This window comes from Phycodurus eques, chromosome 21 (genome assembly GCF_024500275.1).
Source record: "Phycodurus eques isolate BA_2022a chromosome 21, UOR_Pequ_1.1, whole genome shotgun sequence".
In the NCBI taxonomy this organism is placed as follows: Eukaryota; Metazoa; Chordata; class Actinopteri; order Syngnathiformes; family Syngnathidae; genus Phycodurus; species Phycodurus eques.
The window spans coordinates 898,032-920,769 of NC_084545.1; the positions used below are offsets into that span (position 1 = coordinate 898,032).

General features: G+C 43.6%; 1 protein-coding gene across 3 annotated transcripts; it reads left to right on the forward strand.

Moving 5' to 3' along the window:
• The first annotated feature begins 150 nt into the window (after positions 1 to 150).
• On the forward strand, positions 151 to 11,765 carry phex (phosphate regulating endopeptidase homolog, X-linked). Of its 3 annotated transcripts, XM_061666239.1 has the most exons (23): positions 151 to 273; positions 348 to 511; positions 2,489 to 2,545; positions 2,674 to 2,835; positions 2,919 to 3,002; positions 3,887 to 4,113; positions 5,198 to 5,266; positions 5,436 to 5,552; positions 5,645 to 5,728; positions 6,786 to 6,928; positions 7,018 to 7,111; positions 7,201 to 7,329; positions 8,060 to 8,161; positions 8,234 to 8,311; positions 8,402 to 8,505; positions 8,629 to 8,687; positions 8,836 to 8,890; positions 9,061 to 9,128; positions 9,201 to 9,331; positions 9,476 to 9,541; positions 9,605 to 9,709; positions 9,779 to 9,855; positions 10,299 to 11,765. In XM_061666239.1, exons 2-23 carry the CDS (start codon positions 382 to 384, stop codon positions 10,399 to 10,401), a joined length of 2,244 nt encoding a protein of 747 aa, XP_061522223.1. In that variant the 5' UTR covers positions 151 to 273; positions 348 to 381; the 3' UTR covers positions 10,402 to 11,765. The 3 variants fall into 3 exon arrangements, with proteins under 3 accessions (XP_061522223.1, XP_061522221.1, XP_061522224.1); XM_061666237.1 differs by having other exon boundaries at positions 151 to 511; XM_061666240.1 differs by lacking the exons at positions 9,779 to 9,855; positions 10,299 to 11,765 and having other exon boundaries at positions 151 to 511; positions 9,462 to 9,541; positions 9,605 to 9,690.
• The last annotated feature ends 10,973 nt before the right edge of the window (positions 11,766 to 22,738 follow it).

Consider the following 22,738-nt stretch of genomic DNA (forward strand, 5'->3'; position numbering starts at 1 on the left):
GAGAAAACAACACGAGTGAGATGAGATGCACTTCACACGTGAATTTTAGTGGCAGCTTCTGGTTTTGTTCCGTGCACACTAACTTTAATAGAAGGCCTCTGCTCATCGACACACACACACACACACACACACACGCACGTGTGCACACACACTTGCACACAGACACACACGCACACTGACACATTGAGAGGGAGGAGTGACTCCGGGTGGGGCTTGAAGAGGCCGCCTGAACTTGGAGGAGCTGCAGAGTGATACTGTATAGCTGACCAGAAGGTAAGAAGCAGTCACTCACCATCCTTCTGTCATATTTCAGCCTATTTCTAATCTTAATATTGGTTTCTCTTCAGATTGCACATGTTTGTAAGTAATCGTGTTTAAGTCATGGAAGCAGAGCATTTAAGCGGCGGCGACGGCGGGGTCAAACCCGAGCGGGGCAACAGCCGGCGCTACAGGACTGCGTTGATTGTGTGTGCGTGTCTCTGCGGTGCTTTGCTGCTTGCGCTCATAGTGGGTGAGTACACGCGCGCGCGCGCACACGCACGCTGGCTCTCATGCTGCATTATAATTTGCGAGGAATTCAAAGTGTACAGAGAAGAGTACTGCATGCAGACTAAATAAGGTCCTCGCTCGTGTCAGACTATTTCTGGTTGATATAAGGTTTCCAACGCCCACGTGCGACATGCACTCCGGCCTCTCCCGCCGTTACTCGCCTCGGGGAGGCCTCTCGGCGCGGGGGAAAACATGCAAAAGCGACTATTTGAGTGGAATATTGGGAAGTGCATAAAAATGGAAGAAAAACAAAACAGAAAACAGGCAGCACGGTGAGGGCTGTCTCGCAGTCCGGAGGTTCTGGGTTCAAATCTCAGCTCCCACATTCCAAAAACATGCGTCTACCTCATTTAGGACGAAATTGTCCGTTTGTGCGTGTGAGTGGTTGTGAGGACATGCGGTATAGAAAATTGATTGATGGATTCCAAAACGAGATCGGGTGTCAAACTCGTTTTTGTCACGGGCCACATTGTACTTACAAGTCACTCACAAAATTCACCGCTTTTGCGTGAATGCCAATGCTAGAAATAAATATACAAATTAGCCAGGATATTTACTATAGTAAAATAGAAAGAAAAGGGCATCAATGTGTCTTTGTTCAGCACAGTTTACATGTTCAAATGGAGTAGAGCGACATTAGAAAACTTGACTTATATCATGTTAATAATACAATTGTGGGTTATTCATATAATGTATGCCAAACGAAATCGAGCTTACTCAAATGTATCTAACTATTTTCACTTGTTATTGCTGAAAAACGCATCCAGACTTTCAAGCTTGAGGTGTCATAATGACCGAGGGACCGACCAATCATATCAATTTGGGGAAAAATAGGACCTTGACCATATTTGGTCACACGGGGGTTTCCGCCCGACAGCGCCGATATGTAAGTGTTACATGATATATTTTCGTATGGTTGCGTCTTGGGGAGGAACCAAATGTCCAATTTTAGCTGCCAAAGTATAGAAGTCTTGTTTATCCTTTTGCGGGCCACATCGGGAAGTTGCTGTTGTCCTACATGCGCCACTGTGATGACATTTCTATGAGCCAATTGAGTAACAGTCACATAATGTCGAACAATTTCGGTTGTATTATCGATTTAGTAACATTTAAATGCACATGTTCTGCTCGAGTGTGTGTGTTAGGCATTCTTTGTGGCGGCGCTGATGTGTAATTCCGTGATGCGGTGCGTTCACCCACCCACTCGCCCACTAACGCGTAGCCTCTCATGTCTCACCATGCGTGTGACCGCACACAAGAATGCCAAGTGCTCTATTTTTTATTTTTTTTTTTCATTTCTTGTTTTCAAGCCAGCGTCTCTTCCTGTACAACAATTGCGGTCGAAGTTGGTCAGCGACATTTTCCCAAACTGGATTTTATTACATTTTTTTATACATAAGATATTTTTAATTAATATCCGCTTCGTTTCATTTTATTTTTTTATTTTTATTTTTTATTTTATTTTTTTAAACCAAGAGGTGGCAGTACAGTACCAAGCAGTGTGAAGTCAAACTTCAAAACAAGTGGATGACATTCAACAAGTTTTCATATTGCAATCCAGGGAGGCAGTCAAAAATGACACATGAGGATTCAGTGATGCAACCAAACAATGTCTCGCTTGTGTGCTTTTGGCTTCTTTATGGGCTGTAAAACACAAAATAATTTTGTTAATGAAAAATCGTCCCAAAGAGACGCTTGCCCTGAGGCGCTTCCCGCTTTACAGTTGAATCACTTTGGACATTAGGTACACCTGCGCGTTTTTCTAGCCATCAATTTTCTCGAGCGTTTGTCCTCGTTCGGTTATGGACAGCAGAGTTTTGGCAAGAGAAGTGGGGTCCACCCAGGAGTGCTCACAGCCAATAGCAAGGCGCGTATGGACAAACAAGCATTCGTATTCACACCTATGGACAATTTAGTCTTACATTTTTCTCCCCCTCAGTCTCCCAAAGAAGTAAACAGCAGGAATTCTGTCTGACTCCCGAGTGCATTGAGGCGGGTGAGAGCAACAACTTTTTTAAAATAAGTTTTTGGGGACTTCATTGTGCAAGACAAGCAAAAGTAAGGATGATCTCTCTCTCTCTCTCTCTCTCTCTCTCTCTCTCTCTCTCTCTCTCTCTCGTGTAGCTGGAGCTATTCTGAGTAAAATGGACAACTCGGTAGACCCCTGCGACGACTTCTACACGTTCGCCTGCGGCGGTTGGCTGGAGAACAATCCCATTCCCGAAGACTCGTCCTCATACGGGATCTACCCGTGGCTTCGCCAGCAGGTGGACATGCGACTCAAAGGTACCAAGTAGTTTATTTAGGTTTTTTGTTTTGTTTTTGTTTTTTCACAAAAACATCAATTGCACATAATATTTGTCTCTCAGAATTACTAGAAATGCCCACTGAACCCGACGAGCTGGAGGCAGTGACCAAGGCCAAGATCCTCTACCGCTCCTGCATGAACGAGAGTGAGTTACGCTCAAAAGCAGACGTGGAAAGACCGCAAGTACGCTCAACAGAACTTGGTATTGCCATTCAAAGCCTTTGCAGTGACAAATATTAGGGCAGTTTTGAAAAATAGAGCATTGCAAAAGATACAAACAGACAAAAATTCCAAATAATAGGGAACATAAAAATATTAAGACAAAATAGAAAATATTAGAAACAAATAAATATTATGGCAATAATATTCGTTTGAAAATAAAAGTACACAAAGGTACACAAATATGAGGGGATAAAAATGGATAATATTAGAAAATAATACAATTATACAGAAGAAATATATATTTTTAAAAATGGCAAATATTCAATCAATCAATCAAAAATATTATATACAAATATAAAAATAGAAGTAAACACACACACAGGGAGAAATACAATATTAGGAAATATAAAAACAAACAGAAATTACAGAAATATTAGAAAACAAGTCAAAAATATCAGGAAAAAATAACTCTTAGTTGAAAAATAGAAAATTAGAAAAAGTACACAAATGTCAGGAAAAAAACTAGAAAATATACACAAACATTTAATGAAAAGAAATATGAATAAAAAACACATAAATACACAAATGTTAGGACAAAATACAAACATTAGATGAAAATAATAACATCTCAGTATTCATTGTCTAAACTATTTTAATGGTAAATTGGCAGCAAGAACTCACATTGCGCTGGTTTATGCATTATTCACTGAGATATTAAGTAAATATTTTGTGGAAAAATTGCCTCAAAGTTAGCAAAAATGAACAGAGCCACTAACTTTGATGTATGTGTATGTCCTTGGCAGGCACCTCTTGTGTTCCTACGGCTTTTTATTCCTTCCCCTATTTTTCCTCGCACGTGGTGTCCAGGTTTACTGGAGGAGGTGGACGCCCAGCCCGTGCTGAGGACGCTCCAGCAGCCCGAGTTCCGCTGGCCCGTGTTGGGCGACGGCCTCGGCGGCGATTTCCGCTGGTCCGAGCAGGACTGGAGCCTCCTGAGGACTCTGTCCCACATGAGAAACCAGCACAGCAAGAGCGTCCTTATCCGAATCTACGTCTCCCCTGACGACAAGAACTCCTCCAAATACGTCATCAAGGTGTGTCGATTGGAACTGTAATTTAGAGTGAAACTGGACAAAAAGTTGATTTGAGTTGATTGCTTCCAGCAGCACAAGAGTATTTACAAGCTCTATACACAAAAAGGGAACTCTAAACAAACGTGGTGGACATTCTGCACTGAAAATGATCACATTTTGACATTGTATTTTGATGTAACTGTGGAACATTTGTGTACAAAAAATAAGTGCACACATTTTTGTGCTACTAAATTCGCACAAATAATAATACTGGGAATGTCACAGTGTTGCTGCTTTTTGACAAAACTGAATTTTACTTAATTTTAGTAATTTTCACAAAGTTTGTGAAATATTTTCTTCATATTTGTAATGATGACATACCAGTATTGAATTACATTTAATTATATATGACCTTCACTGATTGGCTGGGAGAAATCGCATTGTTTCGATGTATGCGTCACGACTCACCTGCGATATTAAGGAACTAGTTTGGAAATAAATGCTTCAAAGTTAACAAAAAAGACCAAATGTTGCCACAAAAGAAGACATTTTGCCATAATTGTGAAACATTTCAGGTTAGGCACTTTCTGTCATTAGTTAAAAAACGAAGCTTATCAAGTTACGTGCATTAGTTTTTGTACAAAATCGTACTAAAATCGCACAACAAATTGTGATTTAGGTAATTTAAAGGTCATTTTCATGACACTATAGAGACATCGAAACCCCCCAAAATCAAAAGTGATTGCAATCATTTTCATCACAAACTGGAGAGCAGTTCAGGGTGACCCCGCCTCTCGCCCAAAGTCAGCCGAGATAGGCTCCAGTACGCCCGCCACCCGCGTGAGGAGAAGCGCGGCGGAAAATGGACGCACGGACTATTAGACTGGTATTTGTGTTACACAGGTGCATTCTGGGATATTTTCCTTCACCCAGATGAAAAAAGCAACCATGTGCCCTCACACGCGTGATATCTGATGGAGATGGACTGTCCATGTTTTTTTTTTTTTTTTTTTTTTTTTTTATATTTACGCTCCAGTGAATACAAACACAAACATGGTCCCCAGACATTAAGGCGTGTTATCTTTTTTCTTTTTTTTTAACGCAGCTGGACCAGGCCTCCTTGTCTCTGCCGTCGAGGGAAGACTACATCACGAACACCTCTGCTGCACAGACGGTGAAAAAAGAAAAATCGGCCTACTTGAACAGCTGAACTTTATTCTGGGTTAATCAGAGGCGCTAGTCTCATTTGATATCAGAAAAACCTGGCATTTAAACTGGGGTGTGTAGACTTTTTATATCCACAGGCAGCCTTTATGTGTGTGCGTGTGTGTGTGTGATTGCAGTACCGTGCGGCCTTGTTGAGCTTGATGGTGGACACGGCCGTCATGCTGGGCGCTCCCCAGAAAGCAGCACGGGTCCAGATGGAGAAAGCGCTCGACTTTGAGACCAAACTGGCTCACGTAAAGACCGCGTTTGTGAATGAAGAAATCAAACGTGGACCGGACAGGACATGTACACTTTCTTTTGTTTGTTTTCATTGTTCCTCATGCAGATCCTGATTCCCTTTGAGAACCGCACCAGTGAGAACATGTACAACAGATACACGCTGTCCCGACTGCAACGCCAATTACCACAGGTACATGTATTCACTGTATTGTGTTATATTTCACTTGAGTTTTTAACTTCTCCGCAAAGGTTATGGTGCCTTTTCCGGAAATGACTTTCTTCATATGCCTATTTGGCTTAAACGGCTTTGAAGTATAGCTCCACCTGTGGCTTTGCCTTGACAGCCTGAAAATATTTTTTGGGGTAGTACAGCATAATAATAGATTTTTTGTCAACACCAAAATGTGTTGTTTCGGACATAATTTGATTTTACATTATTGTGTAAAAGTATATGATTTCAGGCCCCTTTTCCACAAATGTTTCGGGGAATTTTCCTGTTATAGATGCTGATCTTTTTCCCCAATGTATTTTTATTTTTGTCTCTATCGTTAGCCTAATAGCATAAAAGAAAGAGGGGGAGAAAAAAAAAATAATAATAATTCAAAAACAATTCAAGTCCAGTTGCCTCGATTCAACTTTTGCAGATTACCATGATCTGGATGACTGACAATCTACAAAGACATAAAGAAAAAAAACAAAATTTTTAGACAGCATGTTTCTCTTTTTTATGGCTATTTAGACAGTGAATTAAAGTTGCCTTGGGCAATTAGGCGATTGAGCTAATGAAATAATTTTTTTTTTAAATAAATATCCTTAGAAAGATCAAGAGACCCCTGCAAAGTTATCAGTTCCTCTGCTTTTGCTATATCGGTATTTGTTTGGGTAAAATGAACATTTGTGTTTTATTGTATAGACTACTGATAACAACTTCCAAATACAAGTATTGCCATTTGGAACATTTATTTGCAGAAAATGATTCCCCCCTGTAAATACCATAAAATGTACAGGGTATTTATTTATTTTTTTGTCTCATTTCCCCCCCCCCCCCAAGAGCTGTACATGCGTTTAGTGTCGTTTTCTGAAAAGGTTTGAAGTTAACCTTTAATAGTCATACAGTGGGAAAATTTGCCAATGGGAAAACGTCCTCCTAATTGGTGGAAGTGGCTTTAAGGGTCGTGGTTTTCGCTTTAACTTTTGCATCGTTATCTTCCGTCTGAGTCAGTTGTGATCTTCTTCCTGTAACGCAGTTGGACTGGTTGTTCTTCATCAAGACGGCGGTGGAGTCCGACAGCGACCCGTCTCGCGTCGTCTCCCCCTCGGAAGCCATCATCGTACGAGCGCCGCAGTATTTCCGGGACCTCGTCAAGCTCATCGACGCCACAGACCCGAGGTGCGCGGGCTCCTGGCCCTCATTATCACCAATTTCGCTGACTAATGAGGTTGCATGTAGCCGCGTAATTAATGTCTCTCTTCCTGCAGGACCGTAGCCAACTACGTACAGTGGAGAGCAGTTTTTTCCAAGCTCACCACCCTCAGCCGCCGCTTCCTCTACAGATATCTCGATTATGCGAGGGTCACTTGTGTTATTATACTGATACGTGATAAGCACACACCATAAATTCAGTAATCGTAATAATTGTAAGCTCACTTTGTGTCCGGCAGGTAACCACGGGAGCCACATCTCTGACGCCTCGTTGGGACAAGTGCATCAACTACATCGAGAATTCTCTGGTTTACGCCACAGGCCGCCTCTTTGTCGACACCTACTTCCAGGAGGACAAGAAACACATGGTGTGTGTGTGTGTGTGTGTGTGTGTGTGTGTGTGTGTGTGTCGTATTTTGTCTCGCCACCTTGAATAAGTGAATGTGAATCTAGTATTTTCCAGGAAGTATCTTTCTAAGGATGTATGAAGACGTACAAGGTAGTTTTTGCTTGTGAGTTGGTACTATTTGTAAGGACGTGTCCTTTTGAGGACATGAAGCATGTATCCTTATCAGGATGGAACCTTGTGAAGATGTTCACTTGCGAGGTTGTACCTTTTGTAAGGGCGCACTTGTTTTTTTACTTTTGAGGACATATTGTGAGATCTTTCGGAGGTTGCGTGCCATCTTTGTGATATTATTTGCTTGTCTGTGAACCTTTTGAGGACATATCCTTGTGAAGATGTTCACTTCCCTTTGAGGACATTTGTTGCTTGAGTGTGCTTCCAAGTCCTTTTTTGTGACATTTCTTATAAGAACGTATCCTTCTAAGGTTGCATCTTTGTGACATGTCCAGTGCAAAAAAATAAATAAAGTATGCTTGTGTAAGTGTGTATTAGTGACATTTTCGTCAAAGGGCGCATGTTTTTAAGGTTGTGTCCTTAGCCTTAGTGCGGGATTCTCCTTGATATCATTTATTCGTGGCTGTGGGAGTGAAATGGTGTCCTTTATGCACGATGGGTTGTCCCACAAGGCCCAAAAGCTATTATTCTACAAGTCCGTTTTGGTCCAAGTTGAAGCTAAGAACTCCTCTCCTCAGATGGACGAGGTGATTGACGGCGTTCGCTGGGCGTTCGTTGACATGCTGCGGAAGGAGAACGATTGGATGGACGAGGCGACCAAGACGAGAGCCATGGAAAAGGTGACATTCTTTGTTATGATCGTTATTTCTTCATTTTTTGGGACGTTTTAAAGTCACGTTGTCGTCCCTCAGACTCACGGCGTCTTGGCCAAAGTGGGCTACCCCGAGTTCATTCGCAATGACACCTACCTCAACGACGACTTGAAGGAGGTTGGTTGGTAATGGGTCGCTCCCTTCCTGGTGGGAATCGCCGTCATTGCTGTGGTGATTGGAAATGATCCTCCGAATCCACGTTTTCAGCTGGACTTCGACGAGACCGACTACTACGGGAACGTGCTGCAGACGCTGAAGTTCATCGCTCAGTCCGACGTGACCTGGCTTCGAAAGACAGTCCCGCGCACAGAGTGAGCGCATCACTTCCTGTGTAGACTGAAGCCTGTGGCCATTTGTGGCCAAGAAGTCTTTTTGGCTGTGAACAAGGCCTTGGAGTTATCATGTGTTTGTTTTTTGGTTTTTTTGTGTTCCAGGTGGTTCACCAACCCCACCACAGTCAACGCCTTCTACAGCTCCTCCACCAACCAGATCAGTAAGATTAAATTCGTCTTGTATCATTCGACGATAGGCCGTAATTATCAGCCGATTGAAGCATCTCTGGGTTATTTTTTTATTTATTTTTGCTTTCCATTGTGATAGAAGAGAGAGTACACCACCCAAAATGTATATTTCCCTCGTAGGATTCCCTGCTGGTGAGCTCCAAAAACCTTTCTTTTGGGGGAAAGAGTATCCAAGGTGAGATTCTGTGTTCACACTGGCTCTTTTAGAACATTTAAACTGTCGATCCAAGTCCTCAACACTGTACAGATAATTGTCCTCAATCTCATCTCTGGTCCAACATGCGTCGGCCACGAGAGGTCATCTGTGGACCAGCTTGACCAAGCCGTCCGCTTGTCGTCTTGCAGGTCGTTGAGTTACGGCGCCATCGGCGTGATCGTCGGACACGAGCTGACGCACGGATTCGACAATAACGGTAAACACTGTAATTAGTGATAATCATCACGAGTTTGAATTAGCAACTTTTTTTCCCTCTTTGCCATAACAGGAAGAAAGTACGATAAGGACGGCAACCTGGACCAGTGGTGGAGCAACGCCTCGGTGACGGCCTTCACAGACAAGACTCAGTGTATGGTGGAGCAGTACGACGACTACTTCTGGGAGGAGGCGGGACTAAACGTAAGAAGCCAACACATGCCGAATGGTTATTTCAACACAAACGGTGTAGCGCCACCATGTATGTAGACAGACAATTTAACAATACTCACTGCAAAAAAATTACTAATGGTAGCAGAAACTGTGGTGACAGTTGTCTGCGTGCAGATCCGTGGTAAGAGGACGCTAGCAGAGAACATCGCAGACAACGGTGGAATGAGACAAGCGTTCAGGGTACGATCACGTCAGCGCGGGTGTCACGGATGAGGCGGGTCCGATTGTTGTTTTTCACGCCAGGCGTACCGGCGCTGGGTGGATGAGAGCCGAGGCGGCGTGGAGGAGCCGCTCCTGCCCGGCGTGGGGCTCGACAACAACCAGCTCTTCTTCCTGAGCTACTCGCACGTAAGGACGCGCACGCGCCAGCTGGGGGCACCGCGTCGGGTCTGATGTGCTCGTTTGCTGCGCTCGCAGGTCCGCTGCAACTCGTACAGAGCCGAGGCCGCCAGGGACCAGATACAGAGTGGTGTGCACAGTCCACCGAAGTACAGGTGAGGACACGCTTACGTGAACTTTAGCTCGATTACCGTATAAATGAAGCTCCTCAACTCACTTCAACATAGTTCCTGGCCACCAACATGGCGCAAGATGGTGGAAAAGCACATTTATCTAAATGAAGCGCCCCGGCTCACTTAAACATACAGTAGTTTTCCTCTACCTGCATAGAGGCAAAGTGCTACTTTTGTCTAAATTTGCGAATGCTGGCGTTCACTGTATGGTGATTGGAGCGAGGTTCCTCAGAGGGCTCAAGTCAGCGCATCAATAACTTCCATGGTTGACTTTCACAATAACGACGAGTGTATTTTGTGGTGCTGTTTTCTGTATTTGAACCTGACGGCAGTTATCCCCGAGCCTCAGATTCTGCCGTCCACCGTCAATATGAAAAAAAAGCAAAGCGTTGCAAAGAAATCCGTCTCGTTGGTTCCCCCTGCAGGGTGATCGGAGCAATGAGTAACTTCCCCGAGTTCAGCGAGGCTTTCGGCTGCCCCGACTCGTCCGTCATGAACAGAGGCGCACGCTCCTGCCGGGTGTGGTGACCTTTCAACACGGCGGAGTTACCAATTTTTACGTGGAAACGGCGGTTTGTTCAGGGGCACGGGTTTGTACGAGCAGAACTTTCGAGAGACTTTATATTGTTATTATTATTATTATTATTATTATTATTCATCCATGCGGTTTTCGAACCTCTTATCCTCACTATTATTGTTTTTTAACTGTGACAAGATTATATCAATGAAGCTTTGGATGATGGGTTTTTGTGTGTGTGTATAAACTGCTTTATATTTCACAGCTACAACAAGATGAACAATACATTTTTTTATTTTTTTTCATTAAATCATCATAATAATCACTTTTTTCATATACATTTTTCTTGTTTTTGGTCAACAAGGGTTAAAATGGCAAAGTGATTTCTACTACCAAATTTGAGAAGAAATCTAATGAATGATGACATTTATTAAATGCGTTATATTGATATGTCATTATTATAAATGTATAATAATTACTCATTTGAAATTATTCCGAAAGTACAACAGTCTTATTCAAAATAATATATGTACTTTTATTACTATAAATGCGATACTGTATTATATTTAACACTTACCTAGATTTGCATTGCAATGGCAATAATAATTGGGGGTTAAAATCTTAAAATTTCCAAAGTTATTTATTTAGAATTTGAAATGATAAAAATAAATGAGGTTTTGAAACTAATATTTTATGCTGATAGTTATTTCACTGGTCGATGATATTACAATGATGCTGTCGTCCAGATATTGCCACGGCAACTGTCTCAGCAGCCTTTTCACGTGAAACTCAAGTAGGAGCAGATTTAACACATTTGATGAATTATTGCATCCATATCCTGAAGTCATTAATATTGTAAAGGGGGCAAAGTAACAAAGTTCTGCCTAGCAACAGGTTGCCATGCGAACGTAACCAAGTGAAATACTTTTTAGTTTCCATTTCTTTCACCCTCTGTTTGTTTTTGTGAATCACGTCAGGTTGTTTACGAACACACACAGCGGCATTGGCTCACTTTGATGGAGGCCAACAGTTGCCATGGCAACGGACTGCGCAGTCGCTCTTATCAGGGCCATCCCGAATGTGATCGTGTCTTGAGTGGCAGGAGGGTGGGGGGCCGCCGTGAATGACACGTATCCGTGGCAACCCTGCCGGGCCTTGCACTAATTAGAAAAAACAAGCCGTGTGTGTGTGTGAGTCAGTGTTTGTGTACATGCGAAGGACGGCAATTGGTGTCGAAAGCAATTGTTGCAGTTGTTGTCACCGATGATGCACAAAATAAATGTGAATGCGTGAAGGCGCAGCGGCTGTCTGAAATGCGCAGATGAATGAACCCGATCAGAACCCGAGCGGTGTTCTGTTATTGGACTAATGTAGTCATCACGGATTGTCCATAACGAACACCATGTTCAAGCGTAAGGGTGTCCACACGTGCACTTGGCACCAGGGACACCCGAGGTCGCAGTTCGATGATCGACTTTGTGGTCGTGTCATCGGACTTGCGGCCGCATGTCTTGGACACTCGGGTGAAGAGAGGGGCGGAGCTGTCAACTGATCACCACCTGGTGGTGCGTTGGCTCCGATGGTGGGGGAAGATGCCGGTCCGACGTGGCAGGCCCAAACGTATTGTGAGGGTCTGCTGGGAACGTCTGGCGGAATCCCCTGTCAGAAGGAGTTTCAACTCCCACACAATAATGTGCAATACTTACGTATCATTTAAAAATCCATACCTTCGTATCCTTAGCCTCGAGCCAATTAAAAGCACTGATGTGATAAAATTGTGATGTATCACGTGATACTAATATATATAGATATATAGATAGATATATGTGTGATAGGCTCCAGCACGCCCGCGACCCTAGTGAGGAGAAGTGGCTCAGAAAATGGATGGATATATGTGTATAGATTTTTTTTTTTTTTTTTTTTTTTTTTTAAACTGTCGGAAAAGGAGAAACGGGATGTTTAAAAAAAAAAAAAAAAAAAAAAAAAAAAGGTACGTGAAGATTCTGCCTCCTAATAAAGAGACGGTAAGTCACAAGAGAGAGAATGACTGCATTATAATTTAGGTTAGCCACCGATAAGAAAACGATTCCACGAGAATCTAAAGTGAAAAAGCTCACAGCACCTGGTATTCCCAGGCGGTCTCCCATCCAAGTACGAACCAGGCCCGCCCCTGGGCCTGCTTAGTACTTCCAGCTCCTTCCCCCAGGTAAGTGCTTGTTAAATATATTTTAGAAGTTATGATTTATTTGCTTAGCTTGCATTACTATGGACGATTTTTAGAAAGGAAGATGTCTCGCCTTCAAGAAGATGACTCGGCATCATCCGATGGAAGGGCGCCTTGACCAAGGACGTGATCGGATGTGGTCGGGGACGTGACAGATGTTGGTCCAATGTTTTGTGTTGTGTCTTGCTGCTTATGTCTTGTAAAACCCTCCTATTTTCCAATAAATGCAGGAGCGACGGGAGAGATTGTTTCGAGCGTGTTGAGAGGCTGTAAACTGAACGATCTCCCATGCGGCCTCCTCATGAGAAAAAGAAACCAGCGTCTTCATTCCTTTTGTGTCTATTTTTTTATAATGTTGGGTAAAATAAATCCAACAGAATACCAGGTGCTGTAAGCTTTTTCACTTTAGATTCTCGTGGAATCGTTTTCTTATCGGTGGTTGACATAAATTATAATGCAGTCATTCACTCTCTTATGACTTACCGTCTCTTAATTAGGAGACAGAATCTTCACGTACCTTTTTTAAACATCCCGTTTCTCCTTTTTCGACAGTAAAACTAAAATAAAATCTATACACCCATATATATATATATATATATTAGTATCACGTGATACGTCACAATTTTATCACATCAGTGCTTTTAATTGGCTCGAGGCTAAGGATACAAAGGTATGGATTTTTAAATGATTCGTAATTATTGCACATTATTGTGTGGACCTCAAAGTTCGCATCATCCACACACAAAAAATCCAAAATAGACCAGCCAACAATTGGAGAATAAAGATGACGCCATCCGCTCGAGATATTTTTCAGCGAAATATGATATTTTTAAAATATAAAATGTTGCTTTTCACTCTCCCATGTGGCTTACGGCCATACTACCTTCACCTAGTGTCAAGCACACGTTAATGAACCTGACCGCATCAACAATGCCAGCTGGCGAGGCGGTTTGCTTGTCCTGCTAACGGATAGCATGAGGGCAACAGTTTCAGTCGTGTGGTGGTGGTTGTGTTCGCCAAACACGCGTAAGGTCCCTGTTTGGAAACAAGGCTGATGGGCTTTTTTGTTTTCCCGCAAAGAAGAGCCCCACCAAAAGCTAAAGAGCACATGAACTCAACTCTCCATCTTTCCTCACACCCCGAGAGAAACCTTGTTCTGTTCGACTGATCGACTTTGATTCTCAATAAATATCCATGAAAATACTCAGAAACCACAGCTGCAGCTAAAAAAGTACACTGTGACAAAATAAAACTATTCCGGTATAAAAGAGATACAGATCCTCCTTTCTGCTTGACCTAACAGCTGGACAGGACAAAAAAAAGAAGAAAAAAATCAAAAGAAAAGGTTGTTGTACCTGGTATGTATTTATATATTACTTGATTACAGCTCTCTGTTGTTACTTACCGTGAACCAAGTTCGGCATTGCATAACGCACAATCACTAACCACATGTGATTCTAATTCACTGATTGACCAACGGTGTTTTTTTTCTGTCAGAGGAGACATGCAAAAAAAAAAAAAGCGGAAAGGCCCCCGAGACACCTAAATGAGAGAGAGGAACGAGGCGGAGTAAAGACGTTGCTTGGCAGGAGGGTCCCAGAAATGGTGACAGTACTTTGTGGTCCTGTTTTTTCGTGACCCTTTTGTGTCCCTGATACGAACAACTGGAAATATGGGATCAGGGGTCGAGGAAGGCAGAACCACAGAGGAGGTCCCAGAGGCGGCAGCAGCAGGCCCGTCAGGGTTCCACAGAAGAAGTTAGTCATGCACAAAAGACACTCACTCTCACTCACTCTGTACCTCTCAAAGGTACATATATGTTGTTGACCAATACCGGCCACTCATGCCAGAGTAGCATCTGCTCCATTTGCACACTGATTGAGGAGTATCTGCAACATCACAATCAACATTGTCCCAGATTATCGCACTACTCACTTTGAACTGCACTACTCACTTTGAAATCGTCACTTTGAACTGCATACACTCCTTAAAGTCTCGGCGCCCTTTGCACAATGGTCATTGCACCGGACGATTGCAATATTAGTCTTTTGAACTGCTCTAAGTGATAGAGGACTCTGCCTCTTTTTTGCACAATTGTCCAATTTGTTTTTTTTTTTTAATGTACCGGCATTACCAGCTAACTAGCAACCGTGGCCCAATGGTTAAGATCATCGCCTGCCACCGTGGGGGACATAGGTTCAAGACCCCGACTGGACCATCCGCCAACATCCCCTGGACTCACGGCTGTGGTGTCCTTGAGCAAGACACTGATACCCCGAAATGCTCCCTGGGCGCTTCAGCTGCCCCCTGCTCCAGTGTGTTCCACTAACATGTGTATGTGTTCACTGTGATGAGTTAAATGCAGAGAACAAATTTTGTGTGCATGCATGCATGCATGTTCATGACAATAAAAGGTGATTCTTCTTCTTCTTATTATTGCTCACTGACTGTTTTTTGTCAATGTCTTTATGTCTCAAAAGTGTTCTCTGTCAATTGACTGTCTATTGTCGTTACTAGAGCGGCTCCAACTACCGGAGACAAATTCCTTGTGTGTTTTTTGGACATACTTGGCAAATAAAGATGATTCTGATTCTGATGCGTGTGGTGTGGGTGAAAAACGGCGGGCAGGATTGAATTTATTTCTGTAATTCATGTAAAGCGCTTTGAGACATGAATGAAAAGCACTGTATAGTTTGATTTATAATAATAAACTGTCACTTTTGTCACAGATGAGATACATCCGTGAGGTTGGGGGTGGGGCACGTGGCGGAGAAGCTTCTCCTCACCCTCGTGAGGAGAAGCGGCTCAGAAAATGGATGTTACATCATCCTCTTCTCGATTTATTTTTAAAACGAAAAGACAGTTAACACATATGGACACAAAATTGTGCCAATTGAGTTCCAAATATTTGCCCAAGGCCAGCCCGATTTTGACATGTGGCCTCAAATATGTCTCCCATCCACATCACATTTAGAAGGTAAAAATGACATCCATCCATCCATCCATTTTCTGAGCCGCTTCTCCTCAATAGGGTCACGGGCGTGCTGGAGCCTATCCCAGCTGTCATCGGGCAGGAGGCGGGGTACACCCTGAACTGGTTGCCAGCCAATCGCAGGGCATATACAAACAAACAACCATTCACACTCAAGGGCAATTTAGAGTCTCCAATTAATGCATGTTTTTGGGATGTGGGAGGAATCCCAAAAAGTGGAAATGCCTCATCTGCCACAAAGACATGCTGCTGGGGTCCTCAGTTGTCAGCTCCTGGTAACGGCAGTTACTTTTGGAGGGTGCCACAGCGCAGCGCTTTACCCAAGGCTGAGTTGACCAGAATCCCTCCATCACTTGTCTGTCTGTAGCGCCCGACATCAAGCACTCAGAAACTATAAGTAGCATCCACAACTCTCAAGAGAACCAACGAGAATGTTCCTTTGTCGTTGAGGAACTGGGATCCAGAGCTTTTGAGGACCACATGCTTCCCATCCAGTGCTACATAGCAGAGAGGAAAATCCCACAACTCCTCGAATCTCTCCGATTTTCCTCCACTCCTCTGTGCTGGGCTCAGCTATGAACTCCCCCGTGGCAGTCCCGAATGGCTGCTGCCACATCAGGGACTATCAGGAAACCGGGCACTCCGGTTTCCTCCCACATCCCAAAAACATGCATGGTAGGTTAATTGACAGCTATGAATGTGAGTGCGAATGGTTGTTTGTTTGTATGTGCCCTGCAATTGGCTAGCAACCAGTTCAGGGTGTGCCCCGCCTCCTGCCCGAAGATAGCTGGGATAGGCTCCAGCATGCCCTAGTGAGGAGAAGCGGCTCAGAAAATGGATGGATGGATGGGATGGATATACACACACAAACACACTAGGTCTGTATCCATACACCAAGTTAACGATTCGGTACATATCACAGTTTCTGACGGTTTCGATACACAATTTTTGGGATGATTATTAGAGATTTTTAAAAAATATATGTCTTTATACAGAATACTTAGATAAATTGTTATAATATATACATACATATTATAAATATCATCCATCCATTTTCTGAGCCGCTTCTCCTCACTTGGGTGGCGGGCGTGCTGGAGCCTATCCCAGCTGTCATCGGGCAGGAGGCGGGGTACGCCCTGAACTAGTCGCCAGCCAATCGCAGGGCACATACAAACAAACAACCATTCGCACTCACAGTCACACCTACGGGCAATTTAGAGTCTCCAATTAATGCATGTTTTTTGGGATGTGGGAGGAAACCGGAGTGCCCGGAGAAAACCCACACAGGCACCAGGAGTACATGCAAACTCCACACAGGCGGGGCCGGGGATTGAACCCGGGTCCTCAGAACCGTGAGGCTGACGCCCTAACCTGTCAGCCACCATGCCGCCACATGGACAACAATTAAGTATAAATGAACAGCAAAGAGCAGTGGTTCTCTGTTGAATGGTGCGGGTTCGCTCGAGTGGTACCTGAAAAAAATCCCAATTAAATATTCAAACTGCGTATTGTCACAGCGGTTTCAACTTTTCTTAAACACAGTTCAGTTCTTCTGTTAAGCGCAGCGCGCACACACACACACACACACACATTCTGTACAATTACAGGTATTATTTTCATGTCTATTTGGTCCAAATAAGATGCATGCAGTTTGGATGGTGCGGCTGCATGGGACACGGCCTGTGCCCATGCAAACTGTTTTTATTAAAGGTATGTACGGGTTTTTTTCCCGCAACTGTACTCATTGTTCAGCTTCAAACATGCATTCTGACCTAATATGTATTTTTTTAACTATTGCAGGATGAAGTCAGTCAAATTCGCAATCTGGAGAGAAGCCGAGTAGTCGTCGATCTACAAATCGGCGCTTTCTGAGTTCACTCACCTGAGTGCCCGTTTGAATGCGTTTGACAATGAACAGCACCGAGCATGCTGAAATAAATGTGAGTTCATAAATGACTACATTGGTAGTATGTAGTATGGCCGAAAAGTAGGGATGTCCCAGGGAAAACCACCTAATTTTAGCATTACCACAACCATATTATTGACACACATTTTAAACGATTGCACAAGTGTACTACCACTATATAAAAGTATCTTTTATGATTATGCACACTATTTTGCAATGGGTTTGCTTGCAAAACAAACCAATTTACCTGTTTAAAATTATAGTCCCAAACAGAGAATGGATAAATCATTACTCACCCAATTACTACACTTCATTTTAATAATAGTTTGTTTTCCTATCTTTGAAGGAGTCTGGGCTTTTAACTTTTGCACATATCTTTACATGTCTGCACTCCAAACAGGGTTTGGAGGGTAACTGTTACTTTAAAGATAGATGGGCAGAGAGATGGATAGATTTGCTTGCTAATGAATAGATAAATAGACGGACGGACGCATAGTTAGCTAACCTTTGCATATAACTGTTTGTTATAAAAAGTGAAATGAAAACACGAGACAAATTAAGTAGAAAATCTTTGCAGTTCGGGGTAAACAGAGACTTTTACTGCCCACATCAGCAAGTGCATGGATGATGTCACCACCACGAAGTCCATCACTGTCCGTGCTAATCAGAAGCCATGGCTGTTGGGGGAGGTCTACAGACTACTGAAGGTCCGCAACACGGCTTTTAGATCTGGGAATGAGGAGGGCCTGAGGACAGCCAGGGCCAATTTGTCCCGTGGCATCAAGGAGGCCAAGAGGGACTACTCCAGGAAGATCGCCCACCGCTTTAGTGACAGCAGTGACACCAGGAGTCTGTGGCGTGGTATTCAGACCATTACGGACTATAAACCCACACCACAGACCTGCGACGGCTCCACCACCCTGCCAAATGAGCTAAATGACTTCTTTGCTCACTTTGAGGCACACAACAGCACTCCTGCACGCAAGACTCCCCCCCGTCCTGGTGACCGAGTGCTGACCCTGACCTGGGACAGCGTGAAAAGATCTCTCGACAGGATCAACACACGAAAAGCCCCGGGCCCAGATAACATACATGGTCGTGTTCTGAGGGACTGTGAAGCTGAACTCACAGATGTCTTCACAGACATTTTTAACACCTCCTTGAATCAGGCTGTTGTCCCCACGTGCTTCTAAAGCCCCCACCATCATCTCCCTCCTGCCTCAATGACGACCGTCCGGTGGCTCTCACTCCCATCCTGATGAAGTGCTTCAAGCGGCTAATCATGCACCACATCTTGTCTTCCACCCCCCCAACCCCTCAACTCCTTGGACCCCTTCCTCACCTGCAAAGTCCTCCGCATCGCGGCGGATGCCACCCATCCATCACACAGCCTCTTCAACCTGCTGCCATCAGGCAGGAGACTGCGGAGTCTCCGGCCCAGGACGAGCCGACTCAGTTTTATTCATAAGGCCTCTCAGGAATCTGAACTCTCTGCCCTGCTCTGCCCCCTCAACCTCTTCTGTCCTTTGCCCACCTGAACTCTGACACCCCACAAACATGCACATGCACGCACCGATTACCGTTCGCAGCCGATTTCCCAGATCGGGTCCCGACATATGTCGGGAACGACAAAACTTCTTGTAGTGTGACATAAGCCACGACAAACGATTTGGCCCGATGACGCCAATGAAGTCTGGCAAATTGGATATTTTTTGGGGATATCTTCCGTGCAGTGTGACATATCAACAACAACTCTCAGACAGCACAACTTGATGGAGACCAGTAGGATTGCGTATTGTGACCGGCGCATCGCCTCCCTCACTTGCCGTTGTCAACATACTTGCGCGCCGTTGTTAACATTTATTCTCACGCACAAACCAATGTTTACTGAAGCTTTAGGGCATGATTCCACGGAACGCCGGCATGTTTACGTCCAACTGTATGTGCTTGCGCTTGCTAGGGTACATAACATTTTGTTGCCTGCTTGCGAGCCGTATTGTATGGAAAGTACATGAACATAGCTCAAGCAATACTTCAATGAACCTTCTCTCCCGAGCACCAGTGACGAACAGGTTTTTCCACATTTTGTCCCTCCACAGTCAACGCGGCGCATTGTTGTTGTCGTCACCATCGTAACGAGTGTGTCTTGTCGCGTTGACCGGTGACACATTTTCTGCTTCCACCTCAGGGGAGCTAATATAGTGTTTGATTTGACAAGATAGAGCCCAGTGATGGTAAAAGACGGGATAGGGTGCTATCGGAATAAATGTCGAGTAGTGTTGCCACTGTCTGCCCCAGAAACGGCAAGGTTTGATGGCAGTAGTCTGACATAGTGTAATCGGTAAGGACCAAATGTGTCTTGTCGCCTGATCCAGCCATGACAACCCGAACAGCCCTGTTGCACATCCCAACTTCAATGACTAGAGAGCAGAGTGGCGCAGCGGAAGCGTGCTGGGCCCATAACCCAGAGGTCGATGGATCGAAACCATCCTCTGCTATCTGGAGCTCCTTCTCTGTTATCATATGTCTGCTCATAGGATGTTGTGGAACTGCTATCATTTAACGTCTTACTCTTTGTGAGAAATATTGTGCAATTAAGACGAGTCAACTCATTGGCTGAGGCCCACGGGAAGTGACCCTTTCCTCAATTCACTTCGTACTGACAAAAAAAATGTGTCCTTTATTCATTGTTCTGTCAATTTAAAATCACTGAGTCAGTACCCATAAAGGTGGCACGACAGTTCAGCGTGAAAGACAAAGGTAATGACATTAAGGCAAACACTTTCAGGGGAGAAAATATTTTATGGCGACAAGCAAACAGTCCAAACAGAACGGCAAACAGCTCGACCTTTTTGTGGCGAATTGTCCCAAACGCCTTGTGCGCCAATGAAAAAATAGTAAGACATGAACTATCTTGACAAGGAAACGGCAGTGGTGGTATTTGAACCCACGCCTCCTGAGAGACTGGAGCCTAAATCGAACATCTTGGACCGCTTGGCCACACGACCTGAAAACCCTATCTTTGTAAGTGGAATAGTTTGGCAAACGTAAGCCCGACCGGGAATGATGGTGTGGGATCCCCAAGTAATAGAGGGACGGCGGAGTCTGACAAAGTCCGGGTGGATGGCGGAGTCCTGTACGTACTTAAATTCCGTGTTTAATAAACCTTGTGTAATACTAGTCACTGGCAAAGTAAAAGAGGGACGGCGGAGTCCGACAAATTCCGCGAGGACGGCGGAATACTGTACGTACTTAAATTCCGTGTTTCCGTGTTTTCGTGTGTTTGCAAAAATTTTACTAGTATCGTGTGAATGTGTAAAAGTATGAATCTATAGACAGGATTGAAAGTGACAACTGGGTTTGGAAGCAAATGCAAGAATCCTCCGCCCCGTGTGGGTAGAAGCTTGAGGATGACCAAAACCCAGACATTCATTGTCACCCTGTCATTTTGAATAAAGTCAGTATTTAGGTCACTCTAGGTGCAAATAAACTGACTTCCAAATTCACAAAATGGGAAAAAATAACAGTAAAACGGATCCAAAAGAACGCCCAACATCTAAAGATTGGAAATATGTTCAACTCCAAAACCCTTCCAAAATAAAACATTTAAACACGTGGATAACCAAATACGGTTTCGCTGGCCAGCTAAATTCGCAAAAATTAGTTCAACTTCGAAACAAAATAAAGTGTCGACACAAAAATAATATATCGCAAATAGAAAAAGAGGGATATGACGACTTACTCTTCTGGCAAAACATGGCGTCTAAAAGAGAAAAAAAAAAAAGAACACAAATTTAATTGAATTGGAACTATTTTGGTCAATAGGACCTGGACTAATGAGGATGTGAAAAAGGCCGTAGCCGGCATCACACCCTACAAAGTAGACATTGTCCAGTTTGTTGAGGAAATGGAAAATGTTAGACAGTCCTATCATTTAAATGGAACAGAAACTCAACAAATTTGGATGACTGCAATGGGGCCTGATTGGCACCTTTGCCGAGGAGATTGGGACCCAAAACACCACGGTGTTGTAATGCCACATAATGACAGAGAATTACAACATCGAGTTTGGGCTTTAATAGAAAGAACCACAGCTAGGTTTTGCAAAAGGTCAAATTTCACGGAAATTAGTCGGGTGAAACAAAAAGACGAGGAACCTTTTGAAGAGTATAGGGTTAGAATGGCCGCTTGTTTTAAAGCAAACAGAGGCTTGAATGGGCCCTTATTAACAACAGTTAAAAAATGCTTTACATGCGAATTCGAAAGAACACATGTTGGATTTATCTGACCCAACATTATAATGAATAGACACAAAAGGAATGAAGACGCTGGTCTCTTTTTCTCATGAGGAGGGCGCATGGGAGATTGTTCAGATTACAGCCTCTCAACACGCTCGAAACAATCTCTCCCGTCGCCCCTGCATTTATTGGAAAATAGGGAGGTTTCTAAGTTTACAAGACACAACACACTAAGGGGAGGGTTTCAAGGTGAAAACATGGCACCAACACCTGCCACGTCCCGGCCACGTCCTTCTCTCTGATGATTCCTGCTGAGTCATCTTCTTGAAGGCGAGACATCTTTCTTTCTAAAAATTGTCCATAATACTCATGCAAGCTAAGCAAATAAATGATAACTTCTACAATATATCCAACATTTCCCTCCTGTTTATCATGTATTTGCACAAATTCTCATATCATCTTACAGTCACTTCATTTCGATTTTTAACTGTAGAATCATTTTTATGAAACAAATACATATACACTCAGAGTAAACTTGTCATACATGAATGTTGTAGTTTAAACATCGTAATCATCTGAATCAGGAAACAAATCAGTTGAAGCAAAATCGTCATCATCATCATTATCTTTATCATCAAACAGTAATGGATACATCAGCTCCATACGGTTCTCCATGGGGGTTATGGCTGTGGTGATTAATTTACTGATTAATGCCCGAATGCATGGGATACAACAACATCCACAAAATGTCAGAATGGCTGCAAAAACAGCAATTGAAATCAATATTGGTGAAATTAGGGTTTTATATTTACCAAAAACGTCCATCCAGCTCTCCCACAAGGAGTGTTGACTGAGGGTCCGTAGATCATCGATGGCTCTGGTCAAGCTGCCATCTGAAGCAGTATTGTTTGTTCTCCAAACATACCGCAAACTCCTCCCTCTCTTGCGAGGAGCATGTCGACAGCTATGCGGTTTTGGAATGTTCTTG

What these genes read in the sequence shown, in the direction of transcription:
- phex (XM_061666237.1), top strand. Translation starts at nt 382, where the DNA reads ATGGAAGCAGAGCATTTAAGCGGCGGCGACGGCGGGGTCAAACCCGAG. An exon ending in ATCGACGCCACAGACCCGAG is followed by an intron (nt 6,929 to 7,017) that starts GTGCGCGGGCTC and finishes CTCTTCCTGCAG; the next exon opens with GACCGTAGCCAACTACGTAC. An exon ending in TCAACGACGACTTGAAGGAG is followed by an intron (nt 8,312 to 8,401) that starts GTTGGTTGGTAA and finishes CCACGTTTTCAG; the next exon opens with CTGGACTTCGACGAGACCGA.